At 33.5% G+C, this 17,391-nt stretch overlaps 1 protein-coding gene across 1 annotated transcript in view; it reads right to left on the bottom strand.

The window, feature by feature from the left end:
* The window catches only part of LOC123234049 (cation channel sperm-associated protein subunit beta-like), a 218,449-nt gene extending 206,135 nt beyond the window's left edge, over nt 1-12,314 (bottom strand). The window contains exon 1 of the mRNA XM_044660000.1: nt 12,233-12,314. Within this exon, the coding sequence (XP_044515935.1) occupies nt 12,233-12,314 (82 nt within the window). The remainder of the gene's footprint in view (nt 1-12,232) is intronic.
* Nucleotides 12,315-17,391: the final 5,077 nt, after the last annotated feature.

Here is a 17,391-nt window from a genome sequence, read left to right as displayed (position 1 = left end):
GAGAGAGAGAGAGAGAGAGAGAGAGAGAGAGAGAGAGAGAGAGAGAGAGAGAGAGAGAGAGAGAGAGAGAGAGATCTCAGCTTTTCTAACTTTAGAGATCTGATTCTCCATTTAGCTGGCTCAGGTTTAGCTGGCCAATGGTTTTCTTTTTTTTAATTTATTTTTTTAAATATTTTTCCATGTTTACATGATTCATTTTCTTTCTCTCCCCTTTTCCTCCCCACTCTCAGAGTCAAAAAGCAATTGCACTGGGTTGTACAAATGTTTTCACTTGATACCTATTTCCATATTATTAATTTTTGCAATAGAGAAATCTTTTAAAGCCAAAACCCCAAATCATATACCCACATAAACAAGTGATAAGTGATGTCATATGTTTTTCTTTTGCATTTCTACTCCCATAGTTCTCTCAATGTGGATCACATTCTTTTTCATAAATCCTTCAGGAATGTCCTGGATTATTGAATTGCTACCAGTAGTAAAGTTCATTACATTGAATAGTTCCACAATGTTTCATTTTCTGTGTACAATGTTTTCTTAGTTCTGCTCATTTCACTTGGCATCAGTTCACTGAGATTCTTCCAGTTCTTATAGAAATCCTCCAGATCATTATTTCCTTATAGAACAATAGTATTCCATCCCCATTATATACCATAATTTGTTCAGCCATTCCCCATCAAAAGACACACCGCCATTTTTGAATTTTTTGCCACTATAAAAATCATGGCAATAAATGCTTTTGTACAAACATTTTTATTATTATCTCTTTGGGGTACAATCCCAGGAGTGGTATTGCTGGATCAAAGGACATGCAATCTTTTAAAGCCCTTTGGGCATAACTCCAAATTGCCTTTCAGAATGGTTGGATTAACTCACAACTCCACTAGCAATGCATTAGTGTCCCAATTTTGCCACATCCCCTCCAACATTTATTAGTTTTCTTTGCTGTCCCATTGGCCAAACTGCTATGTGTGACATGGTACCTCAAAGTTGTTTTGATTTGCATTTCTCTAATTATGAGAGATCTAGAACAATTTTTCATGTGATTATTGATAGTTTTGATTTCCCCATCTCAAAACTGCTATTCAGGTCCCTTAGTGATTTGTCAATTGGGGAATGGCTTGATTTCTTGTACAAATGACTTAGTTCCTTATAAGTGAGAAATCAGATCTTTGTCAGAGGTTTGAGGTTTTAGTTATAAAAAAATTTTCCAAAATTGTTGCTTCCCTTCTAATTTTCGTTACATTGGTTTTGTTTGTACAAGAACTTTTTAATTCAATATAATCAAATTATTCATTTTATATTTTGTAATGTTCTCTATGCTTGGTCTTAAATTCCTTCCTTTCCCATAGAGCTGACAGGTATCCTATTCTATGTTCACCTAATTTGCTTATAATTTCCTTCTTTATATTTAAGTCATTTACCCATTTTGAAGATGTTGACCTAAACCTAATTTCTCCCATACTGTTTTCCAATTCTCTCAGCAGTTTTTGTCAAATAATGGGTTCTTGTCCCAAAAACTGGGATTTTAGGGTTTATTGAACAATATCTTGCTGTTGTCATTTACCCCAAGTCTATTTCATTGATCTACCCTTCTGCCTCTTAGCAAGTACCATATTGTCTTTATGAGCACTACTTTATAGTACAGATTGAGATCTGGTACCTAGGCCACCCTCCTTTATATTTTTTTTCATTAGCTCCCTTGATATTCTTGATCTTTTTGTTCCTCCAAATGAACATTGTTATAATTTTTTCTAATTTTATGAAAAAATTTTTGGTATTTTGATAGGGATAGCACTCAATAAGTAAATTACTAATTTAATTTACTAATTATTAATATACTAATAATTACCTAAATAAGTAAATTAAATTAGGCAGGATTATCATTTTTATTAGCTTATCCTACCCATGAGCAATTTATGTTTTTCTAATTGTTTAGATCTAGTTTTGTGTGAAAAGTGTTTTGTAGTTATGGTCATATAATTCCAGAATTTGTCTTGGGGTGAGTAGATTCCCAGATATTTTTTATTGGCTAGAATTATTTTAAATGGAGTTTCTCTTTCTAACTCTTGCTGATGAGTTTTGTTTAATATAGAAATGCTAATTATTTATATGGGTTTATTTTGTATCCTGCAACTTTGCTAAAGTTATTATTTCCACTACCTTTTTAGTTTATAATTGGATTATTTAGGTATACTATCATGTAATCTACAAAGAGCAATATAGTTTACTTTCCTCATTGTCTACTTTAATTCCTTAAATTTCTTTTTCTTCTCCAATTGCTACTGCTAGCATTTTTGGTATATCTCTGCTTCACTCCTGATCTTAGGGGGATTTTTTTCTAACTTAACCCCATTGCAAATGATACTTGCTGAATGGTTTTAAAGAAATACTACTTATTTTGAGGAAAGGCCCTTTTACTCCTATATACTTTCTAGTGTTTTCAACAGGAATGGGTGATGTATTTTGTCAAAAGCTTTTTCTGCCATCTATTGAAATTATCATGTGATTTCTAATTATCATGTGATTTGGTTGTTGATATGGTCAATTATGTGGATGACTTTTTCTAATATTGAACCAGCCTTGCATTCCTGCTCTAAATTCCAACTGGTCATAGTGAATAATCCTTATAACTTTCTATAGTCTTTTAGCTAGTATTTAATATTTTTGCATCTATGTTCATTAAGGATATTGGTCTATAGTCTTCTTTCTCTGTTTGTAGTTTTTCTGGCTTGGGAATGAGTACCATATTTGTATCATAAAAATAATTTGGTAAGACTCCTTCTTTGCCTATTTGGTCAAATAGTTTGTAGAATATTTGGATTAATTTTTCTTTAAATATTTAATAGAATTCACTCATGAATCAATCTGGCCCTGGTGATTTTTTTTCTGAGGGAGTTCCTTGATGACTTATTCAATTTTTTTTTCTGAGCTGGGATTATTTAAGTATTCTATTCCATCTTTTGTTCATCTAGGCAATTTATATTTTTGAAAATATTTGTTCATTTCTCCTAGATTGTCATATTGTCATATAATTGAGCAAAATAGCTCTTAATAATTGCCTTAGTGAAATCATCCTTTTCATTCATGACACTGTTTCTTTCTCTTCTTTCTTTTTTTTTTTTTAATTTTTTTTTTTATTTTAAACCCTTAACTTCTGTGTATTGACTTATAGGTAGAAGATTGGTAAAGGGTAGGCAATGGGGGTCAAGTGACTTGCCCAGGGTCACACAGCTGGGAAGTGTCTGAGGCCGGATTTGAACCTAGGACCTCCTGTCTCTAGGCCTGGCTCTCAATCCACTGAGCTACCCAGCTGCCCCCTCTTCTTTCTTTTAATGAGATTAACCAATACTTTATTTTGTTTTATTTTTTTCAAAATACCAACTCCTAGTCTTGTTTATTAGTTCAATAGTTCTTTTGCTTTCAATTTTAACTTTTCCTTTGATCTTTATGATTTCCAATTTGGTCTTTATCTGAGGGTTTTTAAGTTATTTTTTCTAGTTTTTTTAGGTGCATGCCCAATTTATTGCTCTCCTCTTTCTTATTTTTGTTAATATAGGCACTCAGGGATATAAATTTTCCCCTGAGTACTACTTTGGCTGTATCCTATAAATTCTGTTATGTTGTTTCCTCATTATCATTCTCTTCAGTGAAATCATTCATTGTTTCTATGATTTGTTCCTTGACTCATCAGTTTTGTAGAATCAGATTATTTAATTCCCAATTAATTTTTATTTGCCTCTCCATGTACCCTTACTTACTAATGATACTTTTTATCACATTATGACCTGAAAAAGATGTATTTATTATTTCTGCTTTTCTGCACTTGCTTGCAATATTTTCATGTCCTAGTACACAGCCAATCTTTGTATATGTGCTGCTGAAAAGGTATATTTTTTATCCCTATTTACTTTTTTCCATATATCTATTAACTCCAATTTTTCTAAAATTTCATTCATATCTCTTATTTTTTGGTTTGATTTATCTAGATCTGATAGAGGAAGGTTGAGGTCTCCCACTAGCATAGTTTTACTATCAATTTCCTCCTTAAACTCTAATGTTTCTCCTTTAAAAATATTTATGCTATACCATTTGGTGCATATATGTGGAGTACTGATATTTCTTCATTGACTGCCTTTTATCAGGATGTAATTACCTTCCTTATCTCTTTTAATCAGATGTAATTTTACTTTGTGTATCAGATATCATAATTTCAACTCCTGCCTTCTTTTTCTAAGTTCCCATTAAATTCTGGTCTAGTCTCTTACCTTTACTCTGTGTGTGTCTACCTGCCTTATGTGTGTTTGTTGTAGACAATATATGGTCAGATTTTAGTATTTCATCCACTCTTCTATTCACTTCTGTTTTATAGGTGAGTTCATCCCATCACATTCAGAGTTCTAATTACCATCTGTATATTCTCCATCATTTTTATTTCCTCTTTTAAGCCTACCCTTTCTTCTTTCACTATTTCCCTTCATACCAGTGTTTTGCTTTTAGTCAGTCCCCCTTTTCCTCACTCTTATTTTACTCTCCTTCCTGTTGGAAGAAAATTTCTCTCTCCATGATGTTGCTTTGTTTGACATCATCAATGAGTGAATTGAAGGTTATATACCACTGAGATGTGCAGGTATAGACAAACCCTTAGAGAAAGGAAGTTGAAACCAATAAGATGGGCAACTGATCCCACAGCACTGCCCCCTTGGGTAGTGCCAGGAAAATTAAGAAACTATGGATGGTTCCTGAGATGTGATATGGGAGAGCTAGTAGGTGGAGAAAATAGTTTATAAGGTCTAACCAGGAGACTGTTCAGTCGTCTTCTGGCTGGATCTTAGAATCTGAAGGAATCCTTGTTGATGATGATCTTAAATCCATCATGGAGGCCAATAAAACAGTAAACTAAGCAACTTTCTACTTCTCTTCTACCTTTCCCTCTCTTTACTATTACTATTTTAATGTAATAAAGTTATTAAAGATACTAGAAGCCTCATAATTTAATTTTAACTACTACCTTCCCAACACCTTCCTTCTTATTTTCCTTCTATTTCCCTTTAGGGCTTTTTAATCACCCCTCCAACTTTTCCCTCCCTTTTAATACTCCCCCTCCCCATACTTCTCTTCCTTGTTCCCTTTCTACTTCTCTATAAGGTAAGATAGAATTCTATATCCCAATAAATCTGGCTGTTATTCCCTCTCAGAACTGATTCCCCTTCTTATAACAATATTCTTCCCACCCCCAATATGCACCTCTTTATATATTTACCCCTTTTTACCTCTTCCTTTACAATCCTCTTTTTTCTTCTATAATTTTTTAACATATTCTAAACAACTTGATACCATAAACTCTTCCTAGGTATATTTCTTCTATCTACTGTGATAATAAAAATAATTTTTAAGAGTTACAGATATCATTCTTCCATATAGGAATATAATCAATTTGACCTTATTGAAGCCCTTAAAATTTTTTTCTCCTTATTTGCTTTTATATGCTTCTCTTGAATTTTGTATTTGGACATCAAATTTTCTGTTTAATTCTGATATTTTCTTTAGGAATGCTTGGAAATCTTCTATTTTATTAAATGTCCATACTTTCCACTGAAAGTAAATAGTCAGTTTTGATGGGTAGGTGATACTTGGTTGTAGACTTTTGCCTTCCAGAATATCATATTACAAGCTTTGTGGTCCTTTAGTGTGGAGGCTGTCAAATCCTGTGTAATCCTGACAGGGGCTCCATGATATCTGAATTGTTTCTTTCTGGCCACTTGCAATATTTTCTCCTTGGCCTGGAAACTTTGGAACTTGATTATAATATTCCTGGGAGTTGCCAATTAGGGATTTAATATAGGGTGTGATCTATGGATTCTTTCAATATCCATTTTGCCCTTTGGTTCAAGAATATCAGGGCAATTTTCTTGGATAATTTCTTATAATATGATGTCTAGCCTTTTTTTGGTCATGAGTTTAAAGTAGTCCAATAATTCTCAAATTGTCTCTCCTGGATCTGTTTTCCAGGCAAGTTGTTTTTTCAATGAGACATCTCATTTTCTTCTATTTTTTCATTCTTTTGATTTTGTTTTATTTCCTTTTGTCTCATGAAATAATTAACTTCTCCTTGCCCAATTCTAGTCTTTAAAGACTGATTTTCATCTATTATCTGTTGATTTTCCTTTTTGGTTTGGTCTATCCTGTATTTCATGGCTTCCAGCAGGTCAATTCTGGTTTCCACTTTGCTTATTACTTCATTTGATTTCTGTGCCTCTTTCCATTTGGGCAATTTTGTCTTTTAAGCTGTTATTTTCTTTTTGTATTACTTTCATTTCTCTTTCCTACTTTTATTCCCATTTTTCTTCTGTATTACTTGGTTCTTGAGCCCCTTTTTGAGTTCATCCAGAGCTTGTGACCAATTTCCATTTTTTTGGAGATTTTGCATGTGTTTGCTCATTTCTCACTCTCTCCTGTTGCTTCTGTATTTTGCTCTTTTTGCAGAGTCAAGAGGTTTTTTTGCTGTTATTTATTCCTTTTCCATTGGAGGATTGGGATTCCTGTATGCTGGTGGGTATTGCTACCTTAGCTTCTGTCTTGCAGGGTTTTACCTTGGGACTCTTTTCTTCCCTGTCAGAGGTCTTAGTTAGCTCAGGTAGATCTGTAGTCTTTTTTATGTAGCATACTTCAAATCATTTTCCTGTGAGGCTGCTGCTGCTGCTGCTGGAGCTCTGAATACATCTAGTGGCTGGAATTTTCAAGGATGGGTCTGTGGTGAAGTACACTGCACTGTGTTTGCCCTTAGGCTAACTTCCCCACTCCTTTTGCCACCACCATGGCCTTGCCACTGCCCCCTCTGCTAGGACCAAGCTCCATGCTATTAAGCCACAAGTCTCCCTGCCAAGGCCTGGAGCAGCCCTCAGGGGTAAGTCTGTGGTGCTTTCAGCCAGCCCCCAAGAATTTGGAGATTTCTCTGGCCTTAGCTCCAACTCTGGCATGTTAGGTGGGGGGGAGTGGTGGTCAGCCTGTGTTTTCCCTTATGCAGTTTTGTCCCCTTATAGAGTGGAAATCACCTCTCACTGCCTACTTTTCAACCTGTATCCAGTGGGAAAGTCCCTTTGCTTATCCTGTTTTGACTTTTGTCCTTTTGAGACACTTTGTAATGATCAGTTTGGAGGGAGGTTCTGAACAGCTTTAAAATTTCCCTGTTAATACAGTGCCATCTTGGCTCTGTCATCAAAGATTTTTAAACATCATGCCATCTGTCTTCCATGGCAATGTTATGTCAGGTCATCAGGCCTCATGTCAGGCCATTAGATTGTCAGAATGTCAGACACTACATATGACTCTGTAACTCCTGTGTCCCACCACTGGGATGCCAAGGGATGGAGGTTACATGAAATGATGCAAAGTGAAGTGAGCAGAATCAGGAGAACAATATATGTATTAATAGAAATAATATATGATGATCAGCTATGAATGACCACTATTATCAGCAATCCAGGAAAACCCCAAGAGACTCATGATGAAAACAGCTAACCACCACCATACAAGGAATTGATGAGTCTGAAAGCCATTTGAAGCATACCATTATCCACTTTTTTCCTCCACGAATTTTTCTTTAGTGTAAATAAAAAGTTTTCTGATGATAAACGTGATGAGCATAGATGTATATGATGAACAATAACACATGTGCAACATGTATCATATTACCCACTGCCTTGTGGAGGCAAGAGGCAGAAAGAGAACACATATCACAAGAGGTCAGAAAATGAATTCTATCAACAAGTAAAAAAGAAAATTTATGAAAAAATTAGGAAGATGCAAAGTGAAGTAAGCAGTATAGGAACTGTATATGATTTATATAGTTAGAACAATATAATAAAGACTAAAAAATTATGAAATACTTCATGAGTTTTATGACTCTTTGTAACCCCATTTGGAGTTTTCTTAGCAAAGATGGTTTTCTGTTTGAGACAAACAAGGATAAGTGACTTGCCCAGAATTATACAAGTAGTGAGTATCTAAGGTCAGATTTGAACTCAGTTTTTTGTCTCTGAGCCTGATTCTCTATTCATTGTGCCCACTAGCTACCTGATCAATTAAATGATCTACTACATTTCCAAAGAACTCACAACAACAAAAAAGTGCTATGCATCTCTAGGTAAAAATAAAATTGATAGACTCAGAGTACAAGTTGAGGCATATTTTTTCCTCTTCATTTATTATGGGGTTTTTGAACATGGAAAATGCATAAATATGATGTATGTGATTTTTTATGAATAATTAATATTATATTTCCTGCTTTCTCAAGGGGAAGGGTATAACTGAACATAATAAAACTGAATAAGAAAGAAAATGGGGGAAAAAGCAAAAGCCATATTTTGCAACATAAAAACATAATCAAGAAAAAATTATGCTAAAACATATAAAACAAAAGCAATATAAATATTAACTTCATCTTATTAACCAAATGTCTTATCTAAGTTCAAAGAGGGAAAGTTAACTGAATTAAGAGACAAAGGCAGTAATATAACAGTGACAGGAAAATATTATTTTCTCAGTTTGGAATAAATATAACAGAAAGATAAAAAGAAAAATATAGAACAGAACAAACTGCTATAGAAACTAAAGCTGAAACACATGTAACATTGCCAAAATGGAACTACTAAGGAATGTATGGATTTCTAAGCATTATATGGAACTTTGACAGAAAATGACATTTTATTGTGGCACAGAGGTATAGAAAATGAGGTAAAAAAGAAATAGTTAAACTTTTTCACGTCATAACAAAATAGTAATCCATTTAGGAAGTACAAACCCAAATGAAGATTTGACAAGAAATCCAAAATGATTCTACATTTATGTCAAAGTACAAATGATAGAAATAATTTATAATTACATCAAAGAAAAGGAATAGAATGAAACAAAATAACACAATTTATGGCATATGGCTTGGTCATTGGGGGGATATGCATCCCTAAAAACAAACATTACCAAAATAGAAAAGGACAACTAATGAATATGCATTTTGTTCATGCATGCTTTAAGTAAATAAATGTAGAATACACAAAAAAGGGGAAATATTTAAAAAATCAAAGAGAAATGGATAAACTAGAAACCAAAGAAATAAATAAAAATTTTAAATAATACAAAAATCTGGTTCTTTAAAGGCAACAAAATTGATCAATCTTTTGCCAATGTAATTACAAAGAAGGCAGAAAATCAAATCAACAAAATAGTGTATAAACAATTTGAAATCACAAAAAAATGAAAGGAATTATCAAAACCTACTATGCAGATTTTATATGCTAACAAAACTAAGAGCACAAAAAAATATCTTCAAGAATATAAAATACCAAAATAATTGGAAGACTAAAAAGAGATCTCAAATACTTTAATCTCAGAAAAATAAACTGAATTAGTTGTAAAGGAACTGCCACAGATTTATTTTCTTTTATTGCTCTTGATGAAATCACAGGAGAAATCGATTAAAGAAAAAATGATTAGTACTAATAAATGTACTCAAAAGCTGAGAAAGAAAGCACTCTTGCAAAGTAATTTTTTGAGATAAATACTGTCCTCTTACCTAAACCAAAGAAGGACTGAAGCACAGAACACCCAATGATCAATACTGTTAATGAATAGTAATTCAAAAAATTTTTAAATCCTGTCAAAATCAACAACTATTTAGCCAAGATATCATTCTTTGTGACCAAGCTGGGATTATTCTAGGGATACAAGGATGGTTCAACATTAGGAAAGCAATCAATGTTTTTAATAATGCTAAAAATGAAAACATACTAAATCATATGATTATCTCAATAAATGCAGAAAATACTTTTGACAAAATGTAACATGCTTAATAACATCATCTACACATAATGTATAGACATAGAGGAACCTTTCTTAATATCACAAAAAGTTTATATCTAATTCTAAGAGCAAGCAGCAAGCTTTAATTTTTTTAAATAATTAATGATATAAAGGATACCCACTTTAACCACTATTATTTGAGGTTTGGAAATGTTAATAAGAAAAGAGAAAGAAATTTAAAAGCATTAAGATAGACACAGTGGAGGTAAAACTATTGCCCTCTGCTGATAAAATGATGGTTTACTTAGAAAATCCTAGGACATCAGCAAAGATACCAGTTGAGATAATAGCTTTTGAAAAGTTACATACTACAATATAGACCCTGAAAAACTAACAGCATTTCTAAAATATAATTTTAAAATTTATGATACCATAAAAAGCAAAATGTCATTCCAAATGACTTAAGAATGCATAAAACTGAGTGTAAATAAATAAATAAAATGCTTGTGGATATTCACCAAAAAAGTACTCCTTAAGGAAATAAAGAACCATAGGAATTTTCAGTGTTCATGGCTGGACTACGTCATTGAAACCAAAATGATACTACAAAAACTAATTTATAGTTTTAATGTTACCTAAATGTCCAGAACTCAATAAAATAATGACATAATTCATTTAAAAAAAAACAAAAGATGTAAAACATCAAAGTAAATCATTTTAAAATGTAAGAATGAAGGGAGAATAGTACTAACAGACCTCAAACTATATTACAACAGCTATAAAACCCCTCTAGTACTGGATTTTTCTAAAATAATAGCCAATGAAGAATCAGGAACAATGGAATTCAATTACCCAATGACTGATAAAACAAAAATACAAATTGCTTTGGGGAAAAAAAAGCTTGAAATTTTTTTAACTGCTGGAAAAAACTAGAAAGAGGTCAGGCAAAAATTAGACTTAGACTAACACCTTCTATCATATTCCACAATATATTCTAAATTGAGAAATGATCTTAATAACATCATTTAAAAATAGAAGTAAATTATATACTTTTCTCACCTATAGCAAGAAGATATGTTTTTAGACATATAAGAAATCAAGATACCATAAAAGATACATAACTTTGCTAACATGACACTGAAGAGCTTCTGCACATAAAAAGTTTAAAGAACAAAAAAGAAAAGAATCAAATGGGAGAAAAATCTTTGCAGTGACTGTGTATGTGTACATGTGTGCACATGCATGTGTATGTGTATAAACTAATAATTTTAGGATATTTTTAACATAACCAAAAACAAGTATCGTAAGTAATAGTGGCATATTAAAGGATATGTCAAAAGCAAAAACAACCTCCAAATCTTCTGGAATTTATCAAGGTAATATTTTAACTTTGATAGTACTATAAATTAATTCAATACTAATTTCCTTGTATGAAATTTCACTTCATACTAATTCTTACTCTACCAACTTTTTCATTTGCCACAAGCATGAGTACTACTGTCATCCACTAAGCATTGTGTAATGTAAAATCACAAAATATGAAAACTACTCCTGTTTCAACAAGTCCATTTTTATTTAATTGTTCTAAGCATAACATTTTGCTAATGAAATTAAAATGGGAATTATTAAATTCAATAGGTTAAATGCCTACTATATACAAAGTACTGTTAGGCACTTGGGATACAAATAAGAAAAATGACACAATCCCTGACTTCAAAATGACTGCAGTCTAATAGAAGTCACACTCAAAAAGCATGATACAATGTAGAAGTAGAACAAGATAAGAGTCAAAGAGATCCAAACAAGGTTGCCTAGGAAATTGCAAGGGCCTCAGGGGAGGGGAGAAGGTAGAATCACATATACTTGATATGTTCCATGTTACATGACCAAAAAGGATAATTACAACAGGAGGGATGTCACTATGTATGTATTTCAATATTTTGAGAATTTATATTTTCATCATTGTATGTATTTCCTCCATGGATACAGTAGATATTTGGGGGAAAGATTTGAAGTCAAAGCATTAATTTCCTGTTGAGCATCTTTGTAGGCTTATATCATTCCATGCTTAGCTTGGCTGGTCCTCACAATAAAAATAGGATCACTTGAAGTTTTTCTCAGTTCTTAGGACCTTCCAGGGTTTTTGGCCTTTCTTCCATAGACTTTGAGAAAACAAATGTCATCTCAGAGGAACAATTAAGCAGCAGAAGAGAACTTTAATTAAAAGTAGTAGGCAGATAAGAACAAAAAAAAAGAAATGATCATATTTCTATTAACAGAAACAGCTAGATAAAGATTGCTCAACAATCTAACAATTGTAGAAAAGAAGTAGAGGGAAAATTAAATGAAAAAGCAGAAATACATAGTAAGAGGTAAAGAAAGGCTATAAATCAAGAAGATATAAAACATTGAATAAAATATTGGTACAACTTGCCTTTATTAGTATATGTTTTTCCTAATAATAAATCAGGCACCATCCATAATAAAACCGCAGCATATAAAAGAGGCTTTCTCATCTGTTTGAACAAATAAGAATCCATTTTCACTAAATTGCTTAATAATGTCCTTACTATTATTCTTACATGAATAAATATCAATTAACTAATGGAGTTTATAAGTTTTAAGTTCTTCAAAGAAAATATATGTTTGGAGCAGACACTTTAACATTGAATCAAACTAGATTCACATTGGTTTTCCTTGTTATCCCCAAAACATATAAATGGAATTAAGGAAAACAAAAAAGAAAATACTAGTCCAGAATTTTCCTCAACCTAAGTTACTCTTGGGAGAGAGAAACAATTCCAGTTCTAATTTCATTGGAACTCTGAGACTTATCCAGATGTAACCATATCTGTTCTAAGTGAACTGACTACTCAGTTGAATCAAGCTGATTTTTTTCCCCAGTCCTCCCAAATCTCTTCAAATTTCTTCTCTTCATGTCTCATAAAACACATTGTTTATTCTGTCAATTTGAAACTATAATTAAACCATATAAAAGCAGTGAGGGGCTGGAGTCAGCAAGACTGAAGTCAAATCCAACTTCAAACACTTACTAGCTGAATACAGGCTCTGTAAAATGGGAATAATAATAGCACTTCTCTTTCCAGAGTTATTGTGAAGATCAAATGAAATAATAATTGTGAAGCATTTAGCACAGTGCCTGGCACATAGTAAGGGCTATATAAATGTTAGCTATTCTTATATTCAAACTTTAGCTTAAGATTTATATTCATACTGTAAATCCTCTTACCATTACAGTTCCTAACCACTTTCTTCACCCTCTTTTAAATCTGACCAGCTTTTATCATCATAGGACAAGAAAGATCTTAAATCCCACAGCCTAAGTTTCTACAGTTGAGCAGTTATCTACACCACCATGGTCAACCCTTCTCAAGTACAGAGAAGAATAGGAATGTTCCAAGGAGTGGCAGTTGGAATCCCCAACTGATTTTTGCTAAGAACCATTCAAAAGTCACTGTCTTCAAATACCAAAGGGAAGTGTCATTTCAGCTATTTATACAGAATTCATTTGAGGAGTCCTGAGCAAGCTGATCAGAACCTGATGTCTGAATGACCTGGCTCAATGTTTTAATAATAAGATTTTCTTCAAAATGTATCTAGAGTCCAGCAACCCTTTTCACATTATCCATTGCCATCATTTCCTGCCAGAGCAGAAGTTGGTACTTCCCAGCTCAGTGCTCCTCTCTCCTTTTCTACCTCCATCCCTTCCCTCCTCTATAAAGTAATTAATTATTAGAAAAACATATCCATAGTGTCTAATGCCCATCTTTCTTGACCTCAGCATCTGGCAATGCTGACCACAGTTTCTATTTGTGTGGTATGGGGGTCTCAAACAATGGACACCCACACACACACTAATAATTCTGGAGTCAGGGAACTGAAGTACAAGACAGACTATTTAATCTTTCACAAAAGAGGATACCCCTGGTTTTGGATTCACAGAGATGCTGATGCAGTCCATTCAGACAGTCAATTTATAAGATTTTTCTAATCACAGAAGACCAAAAGACTTTATTCCCCTGCCTTCCTCCAGTTGGATTCCCATGATCAGAATCATGATTTTAAAAACTGTACACATAAACAGGCTTGGGAGAGTGAGATAAGTTCATGGAGGAGTACATATTCCTCTACTGTACATATTCCTCTCTAGATGATAAAAAAAAAGCTAGCTACTGAGTCCTTGGGGAGATGGGGGGGAATCTCCCTGTTCTCATTGTATCTTGTCCCTTTCTGGAGCTTGTCTCTGTATACCTAGAATGAAGCTTGTCAGATAAGCCACCCAAGGTTTCAAAATATAGGACAGACAAATCCACATGTTATATTGGAGAATGAGGGGCAGTTTTATTCTAAGGGGAAATATTAACTCTTAACTGGAGTTCTGAAAATATTGGGGTATGTCAGAGGACTAAAAATACCTTATTTGAGGACACATTATCAACCCACTTAATCCCTCCTATTTTCTTTTTATCAGTTGTGTTCTTTCTCATCCCACTGCTGAAGTAATAATTTAGCTTTCAAATTAGACTTGCCCCCAATTCTCTTTTCTAAATTTAGGATTTTCTGTTTTCTTAAAATCATCATTCTCAGAATTACTCATTGGAGCCAAGAGTGCTTAGAAGACACTACATACGTGTTCTCTACAGTCCTTTGAATGAAAACAATGAGACAGGGAGTTAAATAGGGAAGTACTAAAATAACACAAAAATTGCAAGTATTATGGGCATGATTTTTGCTCAGGGACCTGAAAACATTGAGTCCACCAATTAACCCAATAAGTTGTATATACTCCTCAATTTATTTTCAATTCCTCAAAGAGGGCAGTTAATTGTTGGAGAGCTTTGGTTACTGACCCATCCCTTGCAGTGTTATTAGGAATAAAGGTGCAACAGTTATCTCCCAACATAACACAAACTCTGCCCTCTTCAGCTAACATCATGTTTAAAGCCAATCTATTTTCCCAGGTCATTCAGCTGGTTGCTTCCAATTGTTGGGTTAAACCTTTGACTGTAACCCAAGTATAATTTATAAACATCTATTGATTATAATAGATATAATTGGTCCAATTCACATTCTTATTGACTGTAACCCACCAAAAAAGGGGTTCAAATCTGGCTGCTATCTGATTTCTAGCTTTCTAGGCACTCCTATTGTGTCTAAATAAACTAATTGATCAAAAAAGCCATAAAGAGAGGAAACTAAAGCATCTCTCCTTTTCCTTAACTGATTTGGTTGGGTTGAATGGTTCAAGCACACCATTGTAAATGGGATGGCCAATTTCACCAAGGCACAAGTCCCTGTCCAATTATGAGACTTGCTTCAGTGTGGTTCCTCTACAAAACCCACCAGAGATCTGAGGAACGCTTAGGTTTGCAAACTCAGTCACAGCCCAGGTCTGGGCACACTCCAAATGTGGACTGGGACCCCCACTCACACACTGTGAGATGCATGCAGTGTGATTCCAGAACCCTCCCCTAGCCAAAGGTATCCCTTTCATGCCACTTATCTCAGTGTATACGTATAGGGAAACAAGTGCACTGCAATTCTCTGAGTTTAGCTCTCAAAAGAGGGGAACCATACACTTGAATTCATCCTTGTAGTCATCCAGCTGCAAAGGGAAGGGGGGACCACATGTGCTCTTGGCCAAAAATCAATTGGATTCTTAGGTTTTATTATGTGAGCCAACTATATATTTACAGTAGGCTTAAATTTTGATACTTGAGCTTACTTGACACCAATGACCATAATTATTGCTAGTCCCACAGAAGTTAAAGTATTTAGTTGACTAGCCACACTGCTGGGCTTCATTTTCCTTTTTACAACTGGAGGCTTGACAGACATTGTTCTAGCTAATTCATCATTAGATATTGTCTTACACAATACATCCTATGTAGTAGCCCACATGTACTATGTTCTCTCTCTAGCTGTGTTTGCAATTATAGGAGGATTTGTTCACTGATTTCCTCTCTTTATGGGCTGTATACTTAAAGGTATCTGAGCAAAAATTCACTTCTTCATTATATTTGTAGGAGTAAATTCAACATTTTCCCCACAACACTTCCTAGGCCTATCTGGTATGCCTTACCAATATTCAGATTACCCAGATGCTTATACCATAAGAAACATTCTATCATCAAATGGCATATTCATCCATCTCATTAACAGTCAATATTCTAATAGTGTTCATTATTTGAGAAGCCTTTGCATCCAAATGAGAAGTTCTTAATGTTGAACTTACAGCAACTAACATTGAATGACTTTATGGTTGTCCTCAACATACCACACAGTTGAACAACCAGTCTTTGTTAAATATTAACTCAAGAAAGGGAGGAATAACACCACCCAAGACTGATTTCAAGTCATTCCCATAACCTTTATGACTTTCTCATAAGATATTAGTAAAATTATTATATAACTCTGCCATATTTAAATCATAGGTTTAACCCCTACATATTTTAAATGCCTTATCCAATACAACTAGACTTCGAAGATGCCACATCCCCGATCATAGAACTTAAATATTTCTATGACCACACATTAATGATTGTTTTCCTAATTAGCTCTTTAGTGTCATATATGATTATCCTAATATTAAGAATGTAACTTATACAAGTACAATAGATGTTCAAGAAGTAGAAACACTCTGAACTATTATGCCAGCCCTACCATCTTTATGAATTTTCTACATAATAGACAAAATTTATAACCCATACTTAACAGTCAAAGCTATAGGCCATTAATGATACTGAAACTATGGATATACTGACTATGAAGATCTTGCATTTGACTCATATATAATCCCTATCCAAGACTTTAATCCAGACCAACTATGATATTAGAGGTTGATAGCTGAGTAGTCACCACTAGAACTCCATATTCATCTATTAATTTCTTCAGAAGATATTTTACACACATGGACAGTCCCTTCTATAGGTCTAAAAGCAAATGCAATCCCAGGCCAACTAAATCAAGTTACCTTAACATTGCCTCCACGAGGCATATTTTATGGACAATGCTCAGAAATCTGTGGATCAAATCACAGTTTTATACCTATTGTATTAGAAATAACCACACTAAAATATTTCCAAAAAATGTTCCTCTATTATACAATCATTTTTAGTAAATTAATATAATGCTTAATAGTATAGACAAAATATAGCTCCTCAAAATAACAAGCTACAACTAGATACTTCCACATGATCCTTAACCAGTATTCTAATAATTATTTCGCTACTTTGCATTTACTGAGTAAAAATAAACCAAATAATGATTCCAACTACTCCTGTAACAGAATAAACAAAGTACATAAAAATTATCTTACCTTGAGGGAAAAAAATGAACAAAAATTTATTTGCCCCATTCATCACACCTAAAATTATAGGTATTACAACTTTACCAGTTATTATTTTATTCCCATGCCTCATCCTAACATCCCCTAGACAATGATAACCAAATCGAATCCAAACCTTGCAAATGTGGTTTTTGCTTAATTACTAAACAAATAATGACAATACATAACAAACAAGACTGAACATGAATCTTAACATTAATATCTTTAATTCTATTTCTTGTCTC

This window comes from Gracilinanus agilis, chromosome 2, assembly GCF_016433145.1.
Source record: "Gracilinanus agilis isolate LMUSP501 chromosome 2, AgileGrace, whole genome shotgun sequence".
Taxonomy (NCBI): Eukaryota; Metazoa; Chordata; class Mammalia; order Didelphimorphia; family Didelphidae; genus Gracilinanus; species Gracilinanus agilis.
Note: the sequence above shows the minus strand (reverse complement) of the source record. Positions and strands in the feature narration are given on the sequence as shown.